Here is a 25,094-nt window from a genome sequence, read left to right as displayed (position 1 = left end):
TTCCATTGGAAACAATTGAAAACATGCCGCCAGCCACGGGCATAAAAGCTTTGATGTGCACGCCCACTTAGAGTGTAGATTTATATACAGTTGCAATCAAATGTGTATGCTTTATTTAAGCTACAGTTTTTATTGCATATACACTGACCTAAATGATTAATAGGAACACCATACTAATACTGTGTTTACATACGTATACCCCTTTCGTCTTCAGAACTGCCTTAATTCTGCGTGGCATTGATTCAACAAGGTGCTGAAAGCATTCTTTAGAAATGTTGGCTCATATTGATAGGATAGCATCTTGCAGTTGATGGAGATTTGTGGGATGCTCATCCAGCGCACATAGCTCTTGTTCCACCACATCCCAAAGATGCTCTATTGAGTTGAGATCTGGTGACTGTGGGGGCCATTTTAGTACAGTGAACTCATTGTTCAAGAAACCAATTTGAAATGATTCAAGCTTTGTGACATGGTGCATTATCCTGCTGGAAGTAGCCATCAGAGGATGAGTACATGGTGGTCATAAGGGATGGACATGGTCAGAAACAATGCTCAGGTAGGCCGTGGCATTTAACACTCTGGGGTCGACGGCGGCGCCGCAAACTCTTTGTTTTTCAATCACTCCGCAAAGAGACTTAAAGGGATAGTTCGGCCAAAAACGATATTAAACCCATGATTTACTCACCCCCAAGCTGTCCGAGTTGCATATGTCCATCGTTTTTCAGACAAACACATTTTCGGATATTTTAGAAAATGTTTTAGATCTTTCAGTTGATTAAACGATGCCCAATTGGCACTAATGGGCCTAAAGTGTGCCAAGAAAACATCCCCCACACCATTACACCACCACCATCAGCCTGCACAGTGGTAACAAGGCATGATGGATCCATGTTCTCATTCTTTTTATGCCAAACTCTGACTCTACCATCTAAATGTCTCAACAGAAATCGAGACTCATCAGACCAGGCAACATTTTTTGTCTTCAACTGTTCAATTTTGGTGAGCTCATGCAAATTGTAGTCTGTTTTTCCTATTTGTAGTGGAGATGAGTGGTTCCTGGTGGGGTCTTTTGCTGCGTAGCCCATCCGCCTCAAGGTTGTGCGTGTTGTGGCTTCACAAATGCTTTGCTGCATACCTCGGTTGTAACGAGTGGTTATTTCAGTCAAAGTTGCTCTTCTGTCAGCTTGAATCAGTCGGCCCATTCTCCTCTGACCTTTAGCATCAACAAGGCATTTTCGCCCACAGGACTGCAGCATACTGAATGTTTTTTCCTTTTCACACCATTCTTTGTAAACCCTAGAAATGGTTGTGCGTGAAAATCCCAGTAACTGAGCAGATTGTGAAATACTCAGACCGTCCCGTCTGGCACCAACAACCATCCCACGCTCAAAATTGCTTAAATCACCTTTCTTTCCCATTCTGACATTCAGTTTGAAGTTCAGGAGATTGTCTTGTCCAGGACCACACCCCTAAATGCATTGAAGCAACTGCCATGTGATTGGTTGACTAGATAATTGCATTAATGAGACATTGAACAGGTGTTCCTAATAATCCTTTAGGTGAGTGTATAACAGTTAAGTGGCTTACTAAAAGTGATATTGTCTGTATATACATGTAATGTGATGCTTTTAAGATGTAGGTTTTTTTGTAATACAGCTATGTCATGATTATTTAACCCCTTTTAACACTGGTGTTTTTGAGTCCCTGTGTGGTACAAAAGTGTGTTAAAACACAATTAACCTCATAAGACCTGAGCTTTGGTTTGTCTATTTTAAGATTTCTTCCAGCTATTTTGGGGTTAGGAAGAACCAATAAATATAATAACCAAATATTTGTCTCTGAACATGAAGCAGTGTAATTGTCCACGTTTGCTTACAACAGGTTCCAGTTAAACAGAATTAAGTATAATGGTGCAAACCACAAAAAAAGGTCTTAGGAGGTTAAGCCTTTGGAAGCTTGTTCTGCTATACATACATCCATTTAGCCCATACCTGTGTTACTGTGGAGTAGCAAATATGGTCAGGTCAAAAAGCACTCACAGAAACTATAGAGAACAAATATTTTATTACATTAGAAAGTCTATAGAGGTTTACCGGTTACACAGAGTTCCTCACACCAGGAGTTTCTAGAGACACGGGTGGCTGCCTTATGTTTAAGTTTATCATTATCATCAAACCCTTTAAAGAACGTTAAACAAACCCGTAAAATCTTTTTTTTTGACAGAGATAGAGTTTAGCGGCTTTTGCGGCTGAGCTTCTCATATGTTCTCAGATCAGATCAAGTCTTATAATGTTGTTATCCAAATGTTTAGCATTACAAATATCTCTCAAATTGTATCTCAGTACATGGTGAAGATCTCATCAAAAACCACATGAAAGTTACTGTGAGCAAGAAAGTGTTATTACAATAAATATCACTGACAGCTAGTCTATCCAATGCTTATCATTTAAAGAACAGTATGTTTTTACTCAGAAATGTTATTGCTGATGCTTCAGGCAAAGCTGCTCCAGATATATTTAATGTATGATCTTTTAGATGTTTTAAACAGGAGAGCAGTACAGTAATGGTTGTACAGTGACTCTGATGTCATACATATTTCAGTAAATAAAATGTATATCAGTTCAGTGTTGTAAGCTCTGCTGGCCCATCGCAAGGGGGGGTATTAGGCAGCAGTGCCCCCCATATAACACAGCTTGCAGCATAACCGTATGGTCGAACTTATTATTTTAGACAAAATATGTTACGTGAACTTGATCACTTTCTTAAACACACTTAAAGGGTCGTGAACCCCCGTTGTTTTAGCTCCGGCCTACTTTACTATCATTTTGAAAAATGCAACTTTAATGGCCTTGGACACTGTGTGAAAAACGACAAGGAGTGGGCGGGGCACCTGATATCTAGTGTAACTAATATTACGATTTATTTACTAAGAATAGCAGTATTACAAAATAAACTGAATATAATATTTCATTTAAACAAAGGTCAAGTAAAACTGTTATAGTTGAAATAATAGCGTGTTTGAAGATAAAGGAAAGTACTCAGGACATGGTACCTTAGGACAGATCAAAGTCCACCTGCCTCCCGTAGCTTTCCCGAGCAAATTCAGGCCCTGTTTACATTAGAGCATTTGCGTTTTAAAACGGCATTTTAAAATGAAAACGATCCTCGTTTATACCGGCATTTTAAAAATAATCTTTATTCACACTATACACGACCATAAACGCATGAAACATGACCAAACACGTAACTGGGCATGCGCATAAAAGTGTAAAATAACTTATTACTCTAATAATAGCTTACCTTTGCGCATTTATGCAACCTAGGGGTGTGCGATATTGACAAAAATTCATACCTGACTCATTTGCCGGCAACTACAACAGACACTATTTTTGAACCTATAAAAATGTGTTTGTGAAAGTCTTATATTGTTCTAGCTCCCCCCACAACATATTAATATGATTAATACGTTAATGTTGATGTTATAAACCGAAAGGTCTTTATGATTTAAAAAGAAAGCATTCAAGTGAACAGTACTAAACAGTAGCGAACTTGAAGCAAAAATAAATGTCAGCAAATGCAAACTTCAATTAAACATAAAAAGAGATGAAGTATAGCTTTAGCCTACAGAAATGCTTATTGCTTTAATGTAGGGAGTTCCTCTTCAACCAATTCACGCTGTTATATTTATAATAGTTCATTGTTCGCAGTTCATATTTATGATCTTATAGTCCATTTGGACTTTTTCGTACGAACTAACTGTAGAAAAACACCAAATAACTTTGCTTCCTTTACCTGTCGCTTTGTCCTGTTTCCTCACACACGTTCTCCGCCAAAAAGCGTGGCCGGCTAAAGTATTAAAAATTAATATGACGTTAATTTTTAAAAGTGTGCGAGGTCCATGCACGTCCTCCGCTAGCAACACAGAAATAGCAAAAAACACAATCGGCTAAACGAGCATTAAATATTAATATGACGTTGATTTTATTGTTTTTATTAATTTATATCCACAAAACTTATCAACAAAACATCGATTAAAATTAAGAGACAAATTATATGAAACGAAGTTCATTTAAAGTAGCAAACAAAACTTAAATTAAACTCGAAAATAATGTCTGACCCATTACTGTACAATTCTCCCTTCATATTGGCCTTTACAACGCCCTTTATGGAGTTTAAAATTACAGTCTATCTTTCGTAATAAGCTAACTAAATTTAAACAAAACATAAACAACATTGCAACAATATTCAAACCCAATAATACTCAAACATAAATATAAAACAGACATTATCTAAGGATACATGTTAAAACAATCTGATATAGTGTTTATAATAGTTGGTAGATGTTTACTATTTTTGCAAAACCTCCGTTGCAAACCTCCATTTACCTGAATAAAAATAATTTTTATTTTGAAAATGATGCGCTGTCACATTAACATCAGCTGTTCGTTTACATAAGACTCCGTCTACGTTCATTTACACTGCAGCGCACCGTCTGAGTTCTCAAACTAAAACAAGGTCTGCAGCATTTACGAACGAATCTGTTTATGAGGCTCGAAAACGGTGGTGTAGTGTAAATGAAAGGCGTAAACGTGACAAAAGTAATGCATTTTAAAAGGTAAACGCATTAATGTAAACATAGCCTCTGTTGATGGTGAGTGTATTCCTGACAGCGTTGCGGGGAAAATCATCCAACGTATTTACAGAGTGTGTGTCATGGGGCACTCACATTTTACTATACAGAACCGTATCCAAGTGCGATTATCCTGAGCCCCAGACCCGACCCCCAACCCCTGCTGACCTGGCTGCATGGAGCACATGCACGCGCGCGCACATAAATCCTGTTTGTAGCAAAACATTTAACAGGCATTATTTAGATTAGTGATACAACGAAAATTGTATAATCGGTTTCTGTAATTTATAATGAGGCACGCTGTTTCATCTGCTGGACTGACATTGTGCTGGTGATGATGTCACTGAAGCTCATTTTAAGACCACTGACAAAAGCAGAACAGAGGCTCATGGTCATGATGGGTCTTGCCTTTTGTTTTTCATTCAAATGATTGTGTATCTACATTAAACTTAGTTTTAACAATGCTACTGTAATAAAACTCTGTTAAATGTATTAGTTCCACGGAACCAAATGAAGAATATTTAGTTTTTTTTATTTTTGTCCAACTTTGTAGTTTTGATTTTCGACCCAGAATTGTCTTTTCAGTGCATCACTGGTGTAGATGTACAGTAATTTGGTTTGAAACGGTTATTGTTGGATCCTAGTATCCAGAAGAGATCATTAAAATATGACTCAGTGTATGAAGTCCTTGTATGAAGTATGATGGCCTTCATTTCTCTTGAAGTGTTATGAGTTTTCATCTCAGTGATGCTCAAGCTGTTTTTGAGGTTTTTAAAGTACCACATTATTTCATCCCAAAACAGCCCCTCTCTCTAAATCTCTCTTTCTCCGAGGATGAGCAGATTGTGGTGAGTGCTGGTGAGAAATATGTTGGCAGGTGGTCAAGGACATGTTTGTGGGTTTTTTGTGAAGGCTGTTCTTAAATTAGCAATCATGAATTAATTAGATAGCAATTATCCACAGACCCAAACAATTGTGATGAATGCCAAAAAGTGCTGGCTGTGTTTCCAGGTACAGAACGCAGCAGTACCTGAGAGCTGAGCACATCTCTGTAGACATGACTAAAGACCCTTTCACACTATGGATGATAATGTTAACTATAAATAGAGGCTGTTTCTCAATCCAAGAACGCAAAGAACGGACTTGCGTTCTCGTGGAGATCAGTCTTACCAGGCGACCTCGGAAGAACAAATTCAGAAGCTTTGCGAGAACACAGAACGCACTTGTGAGAATTGAGATGTGTACGATCTTCTTGTTGGTAACCTGACCTCCGCTATTGTTTTGCCGCAATGGCTTCTGGGGCGTAACGCGATTTCAGCGCGCAAGTCTGCACTCGATGCATCCTCGATATCAAGAACACATCCGGTTATTTCATGCGTCCTCTGTACTTGCGTTCTTGAGAATTGGAATTGAACTTCGACGGTTAATGATGATGTAGAGTGAGAACATGAGGACGCAAGATCACTGAAGAACGCATATTGAGAAACAGCCATAGTTTTAAAAATTGTTCTAGATTAAAGAGGCTGAATGTAAGTTATTACTTAAAAAAATCTTTAAGATAGAGTTTTCATTTGTATATTTATGAGGCAACCATAATGTAATAGAAAGAATGACACCTTGAGTGTCCTCCACGGTTGTCTCTATCAGCCTGTAGGCTCTTTTCTGTGTGGAAAAGTCGGGTCCGAATTGGCGCGAAATTCAAAATGTGACGTCATGTGCGTGCTCGTCTACCTGGGCGTTCCATATAGACGCGTACGGCGTCATTAGTAAACAGCGGCAATCGCTAGCATGTTTCAAATGGACTCTGTAGACGGAAAGAAGCGACCAACTTCCAGCACAATCCAGACACTCACGGAAACTCCTCGTAAGTTAAAAAAAAATCCTTATCTAGTGCGGCCAAAATAGTGCGTGACCGGCGTCGGGGAAAAGACAAGAGTAAACATCGGATTGGCATTTGATTCTTGGAGAGAGCTCCGGTCAGCGCTGGGTATGAAAACAGACCTTGAGCAGGTTTCCTTTTTACTGCAAAGGTAAGACATAGTTACAGGGCATCTGTAATATATTATGTTATTGTTTTTGTGGTGTAATGCTAACGATAGCATTTATTTTGTGGTGTAATGCTAACAATAGCATGTAGCACAGGACCGTTTCAAAAGTTACTTTCTTATATGAATTATCTTTATTCAGAGCACGAGTGCATTAAGATTGTGAGTGTCGGGAGTGTGTTTTACAGTGTCGTGTTACAAAACTTTTAGAAGTAGACTTCTGTTGAAAATATAAAGTAGCACTGCAACATTTTGCTAAAATATGGTCTGTCAAACAATAACCTTACTGTGGAGCTGTCTGTGGTTGCTACGGCAACTCTGGTTGTTGTGGTCGTGCTCGTACGAGTGTGCCCACCGAGAACGAGCATGAGACTGGCTGCAGTTTCTATAACGGCCACTGGTGTCAGTAACGGTTAGAAATTTCTCAACTTACGGAGAGCACCTTTAAAGACAATAGCAAAGTTCACACCAGAACTTCAACAATAAAGAGAAAAGGAAGGATATCGCTGAAAAATAAAATATTGACAGCCAATCACAAATATTCAGATTTAAAATGTTATGTATTACAAGCAAATGAACAATAGATTTCATTAGTTCAAATGATAGCAAAAGCGTATCAAAAACTACACTGAGCTACTGTAACATTGCTGTGTAAAATGTCTACAATATAATGTATACAATCTTAACAACGGATCAGCTGCCAAACCTTCTTTTACATAGCGGTGATCCATGATCCCCGCCTCCCCTTGTTTTTAGGAAACCAAAACATTTGTTATTTTTGATAAGCTATTTGTTCCAGAGTTTAGTTTAGCCACTAGTCAGACCATTAAACAAACAAAGACCAGAAGTTAAGTTCTGACCGAAAGCGTAATCGGCGTTCACGCGGCAAGTGGCAACATAGCCACACCGCTACAGCTTTTCTCGTATGGTGGTAGCTTTTTGTGCAAATATGTTTATCTTCAACGGCACGTGCCATGAAGACTCCACGGAAGGGGCAGGATTTGTGTCCACAAGAAAGGCATGCGGATCGTCTCCGCTTCACCTCTGTAACCGGCCCTTTTTTTTCGCTTTCCGCACGTCTTCTATTGAAAATAAACCGTGTACCACATGAAATGCACGTAACTTCGTCAACGCACATGAATAATTGACTCTGGGCCGTTGAATTATTGAAAAATAATGCACACCTGAGGTGTAACGGCCACTTTTCTAATAATTCAACAGCCCGTCGTCAATTATGCCTTACGTATATACTGTACTTACATGGAGTTGTTTTGTGTAGTAGACAAACTTTGCATTTGCCAGGTGCTTCTTTGAATTCAGGGTGTATATTTTTTATGTTGTGTTTTATGTGTGGTCTCCAAGCTTCAAACCCATGACCTTTGCTGTGCTCTGACTCAGTTGTTTATGTGTTAACAGAATCGTCTCTCACATAATTTCAGTCAAAGGACAGTGAGAACACCGAGACACACAAACAATAGAGGTCTTTTTGCCATCTCATAACTGTCTTGTTTTTTTTCCTGTTATCGATTGTTTTTGTCTGGGGTATTGACTGCTTTACAAGGGCAAGCTGAGTATAATAGGAAAATTACAGGCATGCTTTATCTTTTGACTAATGTCACAGATCGACACCGCTCTGCCCTTCTGTCCGTGTGATTCAGCGTAAGCGTCTGGATCTACAGGCTGAATGAGAACAAGACTAAACTTAATGCTTACATTCATGGACATGTAAACACACTTGAAATATTTTGCGATTAGGATGATCCCAGCATGCACTGCGACAAGCTCAGTAAAAAGACAGAATGGAGAGAAATGTGACTTGAAAATAGCCGTATGTATTTCAAACAGTTTAAATGTGTCTATGCTCAGAGTTTTTCAGCATTATGTTGTTTGATTTGTTTCAGGTGATGGTATTCGTCCACGCCCGCAACTCGACCGTACGTACAGCCATGAGTCTGATTGAGATGGCCAAGAACCGAGGAGAGACGTCTTTCTTTCAGGTGGACCAGGGAGCGGATTATGGCCAGTGTGAGAAACAGGTAAACCAAATGTTGTCGATTCTTTTTGAAAAGCGTGAATGTTTTCCTAGTTGTGTCCGAGTGAAGCATCATATAAGGATTCACATTTCTCCTGGACAGTTTCTGCCTCGCAGCTGAGGATAAATGAAATAATCTTGTCCTCCTATGAGTTTTGTGCCCACCGCACAAAACTTAGGTTTCACCTCCACTCTGGACGCACGCTCTCTCTTCAAATCCGACTCGGACGCGTCCAAACAAAGCGAGTTATTTATGAGCAGTTATTCAGCGCCTCTGCGGGAGAGAAAAGTGAGAGAAATTGAGGTCAGTCACCTATGCTAGCAGCGGCGCTTTCTGAGAGAACGGTAAACACATGCAGGAGGCGTACCTGTGAGGGCCAAACGGGTACGGGTGCTTTGAAATGAAAGCTGAAGGCGATGCAGCACTAAAGTTTGGGATGTCGCCCTGTTAGCTGGAGTGGGTGTGCAATTAGAGTCCCCGTGGAGGCTGACATTCAAACGCTCGAGTCCACATTCAGACACACCAGAGGAAACCTGAACCCACGTCTGCGCTGAGGATTTGTGGCGAAGGAGAGCGTCAGACTTTAATATGTGAAGGAGGCCGCCAAGAGCACTTGTCATGTTAGTCAAGGTCCTCATTTAGATGCGTTGTCCATTCTTTCTTTGACCATCACAATGAAAGCAAAAGCTCACACCTAAAAATTACAAAATCCTTCATTTGTCCCCCTCGTGACTGACTTTGTGAGGAGGAACACTTTGATGTTTTGGGATGCTTTTGTTCCCTGTGACATCAGCATCAGAAGAAGAATTCTGAAGAAGCTGCGATTAATGGTTAAGGTGGTTTGTGGTGAAAGTATTAGGTTGTCGTGTCCGTGTGGTGGATTAGTCAACACAATCCTGTTTTTCAGTATATAAGCCCTTTTAATGGTAAGCTGAATGCAGTGATGAAATCTTTATGGCGCGGTGTTGTGATGAGGTTAGCGCAGATCAGAGGAACAGAAGGTTGTGTTTTAGCAGATGGTAGAAGGGTTTTATGTGAAGGTGTATTGGCGGTGTGCTGTTAACTCTGTTCTGGCTTCATTAGTTTGGAAAGCGCAGAAGGGGGCTGAGATAGATTCCCAACTGTACAGACAGATCAGTAAACAGCTGCACTGTTAGACATGCGTGCTGGACAGACCCATCATCTCCTCAAACCTCTTCAACCCTAAGACCCCTTATGAAAACCTATAGTTGTTTGAAATCCAGGAACTTTCCACACATTGGTTGTGAAATTACTTTTTGCAGAAAAATGGTTGGTTAAAATAAATACTAAATACACCTATGAGCTGTTATTTGTCAAAATTATATCTTTTAAAGCACTAAACATCAGACATCAGATTTTAAATAGAATTTGTAACATAGACTGTAAAAAAAGATGGACAACAGCCGTTCGATTTCGGGACTAGTCCTGCGCAGTAGTGAGCAGGAAGTAAAGCCACGAAAAATCAAGGCCCCGCCCTCGCTCTCGCAGAATGCTCATATCACAGCTGTCAATCATGACATCACACAACCATTTTTATATCATTAAATAACTAACTAAAAACAAACTTATTTTAAAAACACTTGAATTTACATCAGCGTGATAAAAACTACAGTAAATGACAGAAACCAGCTCAGGAAAAAAGATAATTGAAGTGTAATTAAATTGTTTAGTTGGTCTCAAGTCCCATTGAATAACATGGGGGAGCTGGGGTTTATGACCTATACTGGGACTAGTCACTCGAGACGTTTTGGCTTCACTTTTCAGGGCTTGTGCGGCACGCTTGATTTGTAATCACAAAAAGTAACCCAGTATGGATATATCTCAGTACTGTACCACAATCTTTATTACACTACATTAGGGATGCTCATATTGACAGATTAATATTATCAGAAATAAAAATAAAATATTTGTTGACACGTGCCTACAAACATTTTGCCAATTTTCGATCCTTAATTTGTGAATGACCTGTAAATGACGCAAATTATTGCTGCCCTGACCATCTGATCTCGCATGTAGGTGCGTGATTGTCCATTATGAGGTCTTGTTTTTCGTTATTTTTTTATATTTCGAAGTCTCATTTTGAGGACTCGTTTGAACTTGAAAATAGATAAAACGATGTCCAAAACTCAAAGTATATACATTTTATAAACTATAAAGTAGTTGAAAATTCCAGCAAAAATGCATAAAATGGAATATTCTGTTAATTTATTTATATTTTTCTTGGTTATTGTTGATTGTAAAAAAGATGTCGAATATAAAATGAAATTGTGTATAATTATAATTGTAATTCATGTCTCTTTATGTAAATGTTAATTTAATTGTTTCCTTAGCTCAGTCATAAACAATAGGGTCCGGATGTAGGAGCCATTTGGGTATGTAGAGTTTGCAATTTTCTTTCACACCAATAGAGGGCGCTTAATGTATATATGGTGTCGAATAACCACAGCCAGGTGTGCATGAAGGAATTAGGTCAAACAAACTTTTTGACTTAAATTGTAGGTGCGTGATTTTCCATTGAGGTCTTGTTCTGACGCGTCGTTTGAACTTGAAAATAGATAAAACAATGTCCAAAACTTAAAGTATACAGTTGGATATTCCAATCCATTTATTTATGTCCTTCCTTTGACTCAAAAATTAATCAGCAATAAACAATAATGAAAAATAAAATATACATCTAATTACTCAAGTTCAGATTTCATGGTGACGGTAACGGTCAAAACGTTTGTTTGACCTAATTCCTTCATGCACACCTGGCTGTGGTAATTCAACACCATATATACATTAAGCGCCCTCTATTGCTGTGAAAGAAAATTACAAACTCAACATAACCAAATGGCTCCAACATCGCGTGAGTCCAGACCTTAGTTGATCACCTCTGTCCTATCCTGATCATAAACATCTCTCTGTTTGCCCAAACAGAAAAAGAAGGCACAAAATGTTTTGAAATTTGTCTTGCTTTAGATATTGGCACTGTGCTAGATAAAGAGACAGTCTTTGGATATTAATCGTCTGGAATGATGGCGTGCTCTTTGATAATGTAATGTTGCGTGAACATTTGATAATGTATGAATCCTGGTTCTTTTGTTGATCTGTTACTGTTGCTTGCACGTTCAAATTAAATCAAATGTTTGTATTGTTTTTACCAGGTCACAGACAACCATCAACTGTATTTTTACTTGATGACAATTTAATATTAAAATCTTATCAGTTAATGTTCAGTAAACAAGCTGCGGTTGTCGGTCAGGAAGATGATATGAAATGAGCATCTCTACACTACATACTGTACCTTTATAGCACACAGTACCCGTCTGAATTAAGAAGGTACAGTAGTTTCTTTGTGTCTCTTATAGATTAGTTTAAGGGATGTGTAAAGTGCACAGAAAGAGAGAGAGAGAGAGAGGTGGATGTACTTCTCTCGGGAGACTACAGTCAGATAATAACTCCATATTTAAATCTCTCAGCAGAAGGTGCAGTGATACATTTAGTAACCTTTCTCTGAGTCCCTCGGGCTCGGCTATGACGGATGCCGTCTCTAATCTACACCACATTTATATGTAGCAGATATAAATACATCACGCTGCAGTGTTCACTCCTTCAAAGCCACTGTACAGACAGAAAGAGATGCATTTATGTGAAATATTTCAACATATAATGTTTGATAATCACAGACAGGGTCACATTATTTGATTATTTCTGAGAGATTTTAATATTGTTATATGTTGTCTATTTTTATTTCTATGATTCAGTTTCATTCACTTTGGCGTTAATGAAATAAATATTAGTTGTCATTGAAATGTCACTTACAAACATTGTCAAAAAAAATTCAAAATAGTACGAACTGTCCTAAAAGAATAATAAGTGATATTTCTTCTGACTGCAGCTCTTTGCTTAACTAAATCATGTTGGTCTTATATGGTTGCGTGCACAAAGATATATAATATATATAATGACTATAGTCTTACAGAAGGCTTTGCTAATTGTTTTGCTATATGTTTTCTATTCTTTCACTTTACACGCAGTAGAGGTTTTTTTTGTATTTACAATAATCAAAAACATTACACTTGTTTAGAAAAGTAATTACTGTATGTTGGTTAAAGTAATTATAGCTATAAATGTATGCATGCATTATAATAACCGGCTATAACCAGAAATGGTGCAAGACATAATTGACAGCTTAATCTCAATTATGATATTTTGAATCTGTAAAGTTGACCTTGCAAGCATTATTAATATTATTATAATTATTATTATTATCATTATTATTATTATTATTAAGTTATTAGTTATTAGTTATTATTATTATTAATTATTATTATTATTATTATTATTATTATTATTATTATTATTATTATTATTATTAAAGAGCAGTGCTTTTGAAGTATGGTGTAGGTTCTCACTATTTAGCAAAATAAGCACACATACAGGCACAAACACACAGGTACAAACGCAGATACACACACAGATGCAAACACACACTCACAGACACACACACACTCACAGGCACACACATAGACACACACACTCACAGACACACACACACACTCACAGACATACACACTCACAGACGTACACACACTCACAGGCACAGACACACACACACACACACACACACACACACACACACACACAGACATACACACTTACAGAAACACACCCTCACAGACACACACACACACACACACACACACACAGACATACACAGACACACAGACACACACTCACAGACGCACACTCTCACATGCACACACACATACACTCACACAGACACACACACACACACACACACACACACACACACACACACACACACACACACACACACACACACACACACACACACACACACACCTTCAGTATTAGACAGCTTATTTCTGACAATCACCTCTCATTAATATTAATGTTCTCTTAATCTCACATATGAATATGGAGGATAAAGCAGATGCAGTATAAGGTCAGTTATCTAAAGTGGGAGTGTTTATAATGCTGTGAGATGAGCTCATTGTAAATGACTCATTAAAGTGTCTGATGTTTGTGTTTGAAGAGGCTGTCAATCAGACTTAGATATCTTAATGCATCTGTCCTGATAAGAGACGCTTTATAAGAGCTTTATTCAACCCGTGACACCAAACACTCACCGCTAAAGAGCAGAAATCTCTAACCTATTTCTCTCTCTCTCCCTGTGCATGTGCTAGCAATGAGTATGTAGAAATATTCTGAGCGTGATTTGTTGGTTTTGTTTATTTATTCTCTAAAAAATAATAAAGTATTATTTGTGTTTCTTTTATTGATGTGTAGTAAGACACAAAAAGCTACACGAATACATTTCTACAGTAATTATGTTAATTAATCTTCCAGTAATAAAATATCTCATCACTTATCTTTAAAGATCACATATTTGGAAACTTTTAAGTATGCCATTATACATTTTTTATACTGATACGGAGGTATCAGTCTTAGTCATGTCCCAATCCCCCCAAGACTATGTCATACAGTAAATATATCATTCTTAAAAGCTGTGTTAGTATTTGTGTGTGAAAACATGAATAATGTCCCTTTGTCATAGCTTTTTTTCTATTGTGATAGTCAAGCTGTAGTTTTATTGCTGTGCAGTAAATGAGGAAGTCATTTATATTTAGGGTACTAAAAATGGTGTCTGTAAAATTAAACGAACCTGACATTTTATTTAAAAACAAATCATATTTTTTACCAGCGAATGTAATCCTTTATATGAAGTGTAGTGCATATGATGCTGTAGGTGAAATGTTTCGCTTTATATGAGAAAGCTCAATGTTAAAATGACACATGCGATGCTGTTATATGATCCATGTATTGAGGAAACACGTATGCATGCTGATGTTAGTAAAGTCCAAGACTCAGGGTGATCTGCTTGAAGGACTCGATCTATTAATAGAAATGATGGATAGGGATCCTTTAGATGTCCTTTTACTATTCATATCCCATTCACAGGGCTTGGCACAGAATACAACATCAGTAATGTGATCAGACGACTCAATACTCTCTGTGAGTCTTTACTTCGTATCAAAGGTGTTTTCATTGTGAGCTTTTAGTCTAGGACAGTATTTTGATATTGAGTTTTTTTCTTTTGGCAGGAAATGCAGATACTTAACCATCTGCTGAAATATAAAGCAATAGATTTATTGTGCGACGGCTGATAACGCTGTGTGTAGTCTAATGCAGTGGTCTCTATACTACATATGATGAAACGAAATACTGTACGAGCCAGACTGTATTAAATGTGAATTAGGACTGATCATATGATGTCTATAAGAGGGGTTAAAGAAACAAACACATTGTAGATGAAAAAAGAAAGAAAGGTGTTGTGTTTCTTCACTGATATGTCTTGAATTTAAAGCGTGACTAAGACTCATCTGATGCTTACAAATTTCACTCGTTCTAACTACATCTCGTCCTCTACCGTCTGTCTCACCAAACGTCTCATTCGTGGATAAAAGGAGACACCTAGTGCTCACGGGCAGAGCCAACAATGTCCCCTTATACCAGAGATAAAAGCATTGATGTATCAGAGAAAAAGAATAAAGCATTAACATACAGTATATGCTGAAGTGACAGGATTCAGACCGTGAAAGAAACATCAGTTATGACAGCAGATCGACAAAATCATTTTTCTTTCTTTCTTCTTAAAAAACCCCATCACCCTCATGGGACAGGTTTGCAGGATTCAGCTCATTAAATTCTATTGTTTGCGCTTTCAGCTATTTTTAACTTCTGTCTCCTACGAGGATGATGTCTTTATTCAGTACTGAAACACTTTTGTTGTCTGGTCTACACAATTAAGACGACCCAGCATTGAGGCAGTTTCTGTGTAGAAGGAAGCTGACTTTGATCTTAGTCTACACATATATACATATACATATTTTAATTGTTAAGCTGTTGTATTGTTTCTGACACAAGCGTTACAAATTGACAAGATTTGATCTGCGACGGACCTTAAAAAATATTTTTTTTTGTCTTCTACACTCCCCTTTTCTAATACACATCCACACCATCTTTCTTTTTTCAATGCACTCTCAATACAAATCAAGTCTTTAATGTTATTCTGGTGCCATTGCCCAATATAACTCTTTAGCACAAAGTATACATCAGCATTTAAAAGGTGTTATATACCCATTCAGTCTGAGGGTGCACATGCTCCCTTGAATTGTTAAGTGTGTGCAACCTTAAAATCAATGAAGCATCCACCGTATTTTCCGGACTATAAGTTGCACTTTTTTCATAGTTTGGCGGGTCGTGGAACTTAAGTTCAGGTGCGAATTATACATCAAAATGATTTCATATGAACCAAGAGAAACCATTACCGTGTACAACCACGTGAGTCCGCTCAGTGCCGCTCCTGTATTTATGTAATTCAATGGATTCAGTGATGATGAAAACTTCGGGACCTTTTTGATCTTGATTTGGCTTGTCGTGTTAATTTAGCCTATTCAGCCTTTCAGGTATGTTCTGTATGCTATTGTGTATCGTGTAAATAACTGTTAATGTTAGTTTAACATGTACGGACATCTATTCAGCCTGCTGTTCTGTGCTATTGTTTAGAATAAATTGCCTTTCCAGATTAAATGTCTTTTCTGCGGCTTGGATTTTGTGAAATCATTTTCTAAATAAACGCAATGTATAGCGACATATGTCTTTTCCTCTTCAAAACGCATTTTTGACTGATGCGACTTATACTCTGGAGCGACTTATAGTCTGGAAAATATGGTATTCTAGGGCCCTTTAATTTCGGAATCGCGGAATTGGCAAATTAACACGGAATCTAGTATTAACCCGGAATTTCGAATAAAATTATGTTTTTGTGTGGTAGACTAGGGATGCACCGATAGGATTTTTTTGGGCCGATACCGATTTAAGCAGACAACTTCTGGCCGATACCGATGCCGATATTAAACACTTGTAGCCTATACAATATTATACAGTTTGTCTATTAGCTAGTTTATTTCTGCATCAAATTATTTTTACTGAACATGGATTGGATCTAATTAACATTCAACTGACCAACATAATAAGAGGCACAAATTAAGCTAAAACTATAATAAGACAACATGACAACCTTCAAAGGTGGTTTTTGCTATTCAGCATTTATTTTATTAACAACATTAACTAATTTTTTTTACATATATATTTGATTTCTTTAATAAACATAAATAATGCCAGTGCTATTGCTTTAAACAGAGTATAAATATTGCTACTTCAAAAAAGTTGGACTTCTTGTCCCACTAAAGTGCAGTCTGTTTCTTTTATTGTCCAAGACATTTGAGCCAGCTCAACAAAGGTTTTCTGTCGGTGCTTAAGTATAGTGCACACTAGGGCTGGACCAGAATGTTTGAATATTCCGTTGGTTGACATTCAATTTTCAGTTTTGAGATTCGTATATATATAAATATTTTACAGCGTTAATGCAGAGCTTTTGCCAAGCAGGAAGTGCGCTTCACGCTCCCGCTCTATAGGTGGCGCAGAGAGACCAACATCCATAGCAAACAGCCATCAAACGCCACCAGTAGAAGAGATCGCCTCGAACGGAAAGCGCGCTTCCTGCTTTGGCATTCACGCTAATAGTGTTGTAAATAACGTTCAGTTTCTTGCAAAAACTGATTGATTTCCTTCACAAGACATCAATATGTCACACGGAGTTATGGGGGATTACTTTTGTATTAGATATACATGTTTAAAGTGGCGGATCGGTTGACTTGCATGACGGAGCACTGGGGTTTCTGCAAAATATCTTCTATATTGTTCTACTGATGAAAAACGTATTGGATGGTGTAAGTGTTAGTAAATAAACTTGATTTTGAAAGTATGCAACCGTTTTATTAAAGTTTGTTGAACTTCATTCATTCGTTCATTTATTTACGTTGTTTTATTTAAATGGCCTATTACGTTATCAGTAATTACTATGCTTCTAATTTCTGATACGGGAGTGTTTGTTTGTTAGAAAAATGTTAGGCTAACGTTACCTTATTAAAAGTATTGCTTGTGTTTTGTTTCACTAATGCTGTTCTCGCAGCACGCGTGACAGGCACGCCGCTACATACGCATACAGATTCCTGCCTTTATTAAAGAGAAAAATATGTTCAGCCCCTCCTTCCGAAGCTTTGAATATTTGATTTGATTTCTACTAGAGCTTTGAAGCTCAAAGAATTGTATTCGGAACAGCCCTAGTGCACACCCAAACATTAAATCATTTTAATTGAACAACAGACATGCAATTCATTGACTTTATGCGGTTAATTAATAAACAATCGGTATCGGCCTTTCTCGTGCTATTGCCGATATGCCGATGGTTTCAAATTCATCAAAAATCGGCCGATAAATATCGGCGGCCGATGCATCGGTGCATCACTATGGTAGACGAATGTATGTCTGGGGGAAATGCAGACCGGGGGAAGTAAATCTGGGCGACACACCCCCTCTCGTCGTTTCAAACCATGGTGAAGCGGCTCTCCACGACTCTGCTTTCATCAGCGAAAAAAATAAGAAATTTGACGCTAAGCACTTAGTTCCGAGCAGTTCTCACATGACTTTTATGTGACCGGAGAACTGTTATTTTGTAAGTTTTGTCAACACTCTGTTCACGGTGAGCGCAAAGATACATGCACTCTCTCATCCACGTCTGTCTCACTGCACCTCTCACACGTGCACGCGCTCACGCATCTGTCCGAAGTGCGAACACAAATCCTCATGTATTTGTTCAGTTTTATGCATTTCAAGCGAGCTGAGGCAAACTAACTATCCCTCGCATTTAAAATCTAATCATCTGCATCATGGCGCCGCTCTCTGTCTCTCTTTCACTCGCACGTGCAAAGAGCTGCGCGCTCATGCTGTCCTAAGTCAGATCACTATCCTGTGTATGTTTGTAAAGTTATATGCATTTTTAAGCGTTGTGTATAAAATATGGATCGCGTTCCGCTGGATTGATGTGTTTAAGGCACTTCTGAAGGCACCACTGCTTTGACACCTTGTTGTAGCCTTCTGCAACAACACTAAACAATGCATTTAATTGAGTTGTGTGTGTGTGTGTGTGTGTGCGTGCGTGCGTGCGTGTGCGTGCGTGTGTAAATGCCTGTTTTACAGTCATTAAGTAATCGTGTTATCCAGTTTTTCCCCAAATCATTTACATTTTAATCATTGACATTAAAGGCACACTCTTTTTATGACAAAAATAACAGTAAAGGGTAAAAAACATAATTGCCAAAAATTAAAACGGATAAAACGGAATTTGCAAAAATGAAAACGGAGAAAACGGAATTTGGGAAAAAATAAAACGGAATTTGGGAAAAAATAAAACAGATTTTATAGGGCCCTAGTATTCATCTGCTATTTGCTTTCATAGGCAAAATATTTTAATTTCTCCACATCTCTGAGATTTTCGACATTGTAATCATGTTTTTCATTCTGAACGTAATGAATTATTAATTAATTATATTACAAATCACGTAACAGCGCTGGTGCCATCATTTGTGCACGGTCGCAGGCACATTGCAACTTGCTGCACCTGTAAAATTTAAAAATTCAACACTTTCAAGAAGCACTACCACATTGTTGATCTGTGATGATTTTATAATGTGAATATATGAAGAGTTTGGTTCCAAAACGCAATATATCCATTTTGACTTATTTGGGTAAAAATGTGTTTTCTATACCAAGAAAGCGACAAGATGAAAACCACTATTTTCTGTTACAAACTTTCACATAGCATCTTTAGGTTATAAAAACATAAAAAATTCAAATCCATTATTTGATTTTCAAAGATTTATTATAAAAACTGACAATTTTTTTTGCAAAATGCAATAAATCTACTGAATCAATATATAAATGTGCATTCATCTTTGCCATGTTATATTTATTTAGTTGACTAGTGGTATACATTGATTTAAAAAAAACATTAATGGCATTAATCAAATAATCAATTACTTTGTCATATTAAAAACACTGTCATTGCTGCTGTCATCCTTGGATGTCGTCGCTGAACTTTTTTGACAGCGATCAGCTGTAAAATGTTTTGGTCCTGCTCGATTTTCACTGACATTGAGTAAAATAATGTAAAGTTTTTCATAAGATCCCCTGGTGTCAATGTGTTAACATGACAGAAGCTTGATGCTGTCGGGAAAACAAGCAACAGGCGGCATTTTTCCTTGGCTTAAGTTTCTTCCCCGCCAAAGAAAACCACCACAGGTTTGTCAATGCCATCAAAGTATTATTTTGTTTTTGTTAATTTGTTGATCACGAAGTAGAAAGTAATGCAGTTACGTTATAAAATAGCAAAATTAAGCTGCATTAAACAATTGATTATGCCATTTCAAAAGCAGCATCTGCCAATATGTTCCTATTTTGACTTTTTTAATGTCTGTTCACACTGTGCCCCTACAAAAAAAAACTATGGTACATGACGCCCCTGTGAGGCTGGATGAGGAAAGCTTTGAAAATTACAGTGTGTCATTGGGAGTGAGAGAGAGAAAACGACTGGATTTCAGTGTCAAGTCTAATGCACTGTTAATGTCCCTGTCAGAGTAGATGTATTAAGCCTCATAATGTCTTTGAATCAATAATAAGCCTGTGTTCTTTTCTCATTTTGCTGTATTAATGGCATTGCTCGCAGAGACCTGTGTCATTGAAGAAACAGAGGTCATCGTGTTTACGTTGTGCCGACCGCAGTCCGTTCACACAAACGTGGACGCGTCTCAGTATCTGCACGTCCACGCGATATGGCTACCGTCCACTCCGGTTAAGGCAGAGTAATGGTTAATCAGCGATGTCTGCCGCGGCCGGTGGAAGGCAGAGCCGGCTTCTGCTTAGCGCGCAGGGAAATAATCTCTCTTCAGCGGCCCTTAATCAGCCTTGATCAGAGAGCCGATGTGCTGCCATCTCGAATTCAACCTCTGAACGTGAGCGCCTGCCCCCTCCTCACTTTAGCTTACGCTCTGAGAACACAGCGTTAATACTCTGTGACACCTCAAAGCAAACCTTAGCGTTTCAATTAGAGTCTCCGCCGGGCCTCGCCTGGCCTTGAAGAACGCAGGCACTCTCTTTCTTCTGTATTTCTCTGGCTTACCTACTTACTCTTGTGTATTTACTGATTTGTCACGATGATGCGTTTTCAACAGTTAGTGAATAGTGTGTGATATTCGTAGACAACTAAAACAGAACAGCTTTAAATTTGTACCTGAAAATAATGCATCAAAGTTACCGGTGTTGTCAAGGTCAACCTTCATCCAGATCATTGATCTATGATGCTAGTAAGGGACAGTAGGAATGAATTAGTAAAAATAATCACACCGAGATTAAGAATTGTCGTACAAGTTGATACCTACCCCGCGTTCCAAATTAATATGCACATATATATATATATATATATATATATATATATATATATATATATATATATATATATATATATATAATATATATATATATATATATATATATATATATATATACATATATATATAACACATATAATATTTTTTTTTTTATAAATCAAAAGCATGCAAATAACTTGATGTTGCTTCTTTAAATGCATGTATGTTATATTTCATTTTTAAATGGTTTAGATTATCTTTAGACATACTGCCAAATGGTCTCTGGCACTGATGGGATGTCTTTGGGCTCTTTTTAATGATGTCCAGGATGCCTTGAAATTGTAGCTGACTCATACGAAAGTATGAAAAAAATGTCTTCAAAGATGACAGCTTGCTCAATAGAGTAACGCCTTTTCCCAACTTCTCTGGATTTTGTGTACCCAGACGCATCTTTTTTCTTTAGTTTTTTTTTGTAACACGTGAAGCAGAAGCTGGTCACAAATATTAATGTTGACTGATGTGCGTGATACTGTGCAAGCTTAGAATTAACCTAAAGTTATCGTCCGGTGAGGTGGAAAAAAGCACCAAATTTTTATGGTTTTAAAAAGCACCAATTATAGGATTTTTAGGGGTGCAACGGTTCAAATTACTCAAGGTTCTGTGTGTCACGGTTCAGTACGTTTCGGTGTGTGTGCATGTTTATGGGGACAAAAAGGCTACTGTCAAATTCAAAGAAAATTTAATTATTTATTGGGTTACACTTTGGTCACAACAGGCTTCTTTACAAAAATAAAACCTAAGCAGTTTTTAACCTCTGACAATCAACATTTTTACTTTGGAGCACTTGCATTATTATACTACATGTGCCAACATACAGTGGATTACTCTTCTTTGAGGGCCAGATTTTAAAATAATAAATATGATGCGGGCCAAACTACCGTATATATATTTTTTACTTTGACCTATTATACACGCACAAAAATATAAACAGTTGATGTTGCTTTTGTTAATTTTTGTTATAGGTCATAAATAAAAAAACATTCCTTTTCAAAAAAGATGCACACTTGTTGAATCTAGTATTTTGCCTTTTAATTACTGAAAACTCAGTTTCAGTAAAAAAAAAAAACTTCAGAAAAAACTTCTTTTTTTATATTTTTTAAAACGATTGCAGTTTAACATTGCAAGAACCAAATTTTAATAGTTCAACTATGAACATTGCACAAAAAAGTGCAAATGTAATTAATCAACACATGTAGAGCTCTTCAATTTCTTTTGTTGACAACTATTTAACTTTCATAAATTGATACATTTCAAGTTTTCATAACATATAGTCAGTCTTTTCCTAATAACTAAAATTGCACTTTGTTTTCTTTTTTAATATTTTAAAGATATACAAACTGCCTTTCAATTGTCCATACATCCAGACACGACTGTCGGAGTTTGGCCACTAGTGGCAGTCGTAATGAAATTTCAGTTTAATCGTAAATCTGTGTCAAGAGCCTTTAATCCACGGATGTATTTATACTTATGAGTTTAAATGATTCAAGTTTTACTGATAAAGTTAAACAAAAAAGAGATTAATAATTTTCATTTTGCACAGTGTTTTGATTAATACACACTGAAATACATCACTTACGGTCAGCGTGTCATGCTGTTTAGTCGCACAAGTTTATTTATTTTATGCATCCAAAGCTTAAAGGTGCAGTGTGTAATTTTTAAAGGATCTCTTGACATAAATGCAAAATAATATACAAAACTATATGATCAGGGGTGTATAAAGACCTTTCATAATGAACCTTTATGTGTTTATTACCTTAGAATAAGATGTTTTATCTAAATACACCGGGTGTCCCCTTCAATGGAAGTCATTATTTTGTGCCGCCATGTTTCTACAGAAGCCCTTAACGTACAATTTTTTTACTAAGTTGTCTCCGACGATGACATGTTTGTCCGGTGGCGGCTACCGTAGCTTCTGTAGCGATTCAGCGGGAGGAGGGGAATAAAGTTATTTGAAACAATATAAACCTCCGACTGTAATACTACGGGGATTCCCAAGGGAATCTTAGATTTTAGCTCAAAAGGGAATATTATGTATAACTAACTGTAATTAATTATACAAGTTTATCAGGTTTTACCTGGCGTAGCAGAATTAATAATAACAATTAATTAATATGTTCGTCCACCGAAGACATATATCCATAATCGTATATTAACGTCTAAGAAATGTTAATTTCATGGCCTTTAAAATTAACCTTCTTACTGATATACAGTGCTACTCGCAGCGTGTAGCTGGATCAAAAGGCAGAAATAGTGACTTTAATTTCGTGAGCATTGAACACAGAAACAATTCAATTGTGAAAATGCAAAACCGGTTTATTAACTACAAAACGAAGTACACACAACGACTAACTAAACATACACATATACAATAACATAAAACATAGATGAGAAAGAAAAGACTGAAAAGCTAGAGAGAGAGTAAAAGATTGGCAAAAACACTATTGCTTAACATCTGCACAAACCATCGGAAAATCTCTAAGGATCGCCTTAATTTTCATAAGGGGTAAAGCTTAAACATCAGCGAGTAGAACAAGGTTAATACTTGCATTTGGCTCTTTATGATGTAGTACGACGTGTCTGGTGCGCGCGGGTGCGAGCAGAGAGAGAGAGAGAGAGATAATCCAGGTGTGCTCGTAAGTCCGTTTGGTTGTTCCGTATGGCGGAGTGTTCCGCGTAAATTGTCCGAACTCGAAGTGCAAAGTGCAAGCCAGGAAATTACTGTCCCGAAGAGTAGGACAGGGCTCAGAGAAAAGATGATGAATCCGAGGGACTCTGGGTGAGTCTCAGCGAGTTTCCAAACTGCGCTGACGGGTTACCTGAGTAACCGAGCGACTGAGCGCTCCTGGGTGATTGAGCGATTGAGCAACTGAGCAACTGAGCAACGATGGCTTGGACGATAGGCCGTTTTGACCTTTCACGCGCCCAGCCCATTTTAGGTGAAATGACCAATGTGCGAAGTGTTCGATCGCGCGGGAAACAAGCCTTTGTTCTTTCAGACATCACATTTGCGTAAATGCCAAATGATAAAAGTTTGTTTCCATAACTCTTCAAATCGATATTAAATGACATTGATGCGGCTTATGGTAATATGATACATAGAAATGATTAGGAAATAAAGAGTGGATTAATTTGATACTAGACAAGACATGGGTTTAAGATCACGTTGAATAATAATTTCATACCTAAGATATGAACCATGCTACAGTGAACAAAATCTAACTAGAGTGTTAACACACAGTTACATCACACATACACGATCATGCAGTAAAGGGATATAAAATATATATACATTTAAACAGCTCATTGTGATCTTTAAATGTGGTTTCATCACAGACATATAGTCTGTGCCCCCTGCTGTGCCTCTGGCGGTCGTCATTCGATCGGCTCGGATGGAGCTCCTTTGAACCTCCTTTTACGACGGCATTTGTTTTAATTGTTGCCCACTTTACAGCCTTGATAGGTGATAGAGGAGACAGGGTTATCTAATTATCACAATTTTAGGGCTGTTGAAATCCAGATGCCAAATGGCCCCAATCTGACTCCGAGCCATTTGCTACATATCCCCCCTTCATGGCCACCAGGGTCTTGAGAGACTTTGGTGGGCGATGGTTCAATAGGCGATGGTTGGACAGGTCATTTGGTCTGGATGGCAGGTGTATCTTAATTTTCTGCAGCGCTTCTACGTGCCTGCAGAGGGGTGATTTCGATGAGGTTGGGCTCTTGCTCGGCTTGTGTGTCTTGCTTCCCACGGTTCCGCTTGAAGGCTCGAGGGAGGGCAGCTGTGCACTTGTTCACTGTTTCCTGCATCCCGCTGACTCTTCGGTACAGGATGAAAGCGAGGCCAAGAGTAAGGGCATATCCTACTCCTGTGGAGAGGCACAGTACCGTGTCAGCGGCGGTCCAGGCTCGGACAACAGGGAGGCTGTGCATAGCTGGCATCCGAGCAAGTGTCTGGAGGGCAGTGTCGATG

At 37.9% G+C, this 25,094-nt stretch overlaps 1 protein-coding gene across 1 annotated transcript in view; it reads left to right on the top strand.

Moving 5' to 3' along the window:
• ascc3 (activating signal cointegrator 1 complex subunit 3) overlaps positions 1-25,094 on the top strand; it is a 294,060-nt gene that overhangs the window by 176,840 nt on the left and 92,126 nt on the right. Inside the window, exon 14 of the mRNA XM_065246358.2 lies at positions 8,577-8,711. Coding sequence (XP_065102430.2) covers positions 8,577-8,711 — 135 coding nt within the window. The remainder of the gene's footprint in view (positions 1-8,576; positions 8,712-25,094) is intronic.

The sequence above is a fragment of the Paramisgurnus dabryanus genome, chromosome 13, assembly GCF_030506205.2.
Source record: "Paramisgurnus dabryanus chromosome 13, PD_genome_1.1, whole genome shotgun sequence".
In the NCBI taxonomy this organism is placed as follows: domain Eukaryota; kingdom Metazoa; phylum Chordata; class Actinopteri; order Cypriniformes; family Cobitidae; genus Paramisgurnus; species Paramisgurnus dabryanus.
Note: the sequence above shows the minus strand (reverse complement) of the source record. Positions and strands in the feature narration are given on the sequence as shown.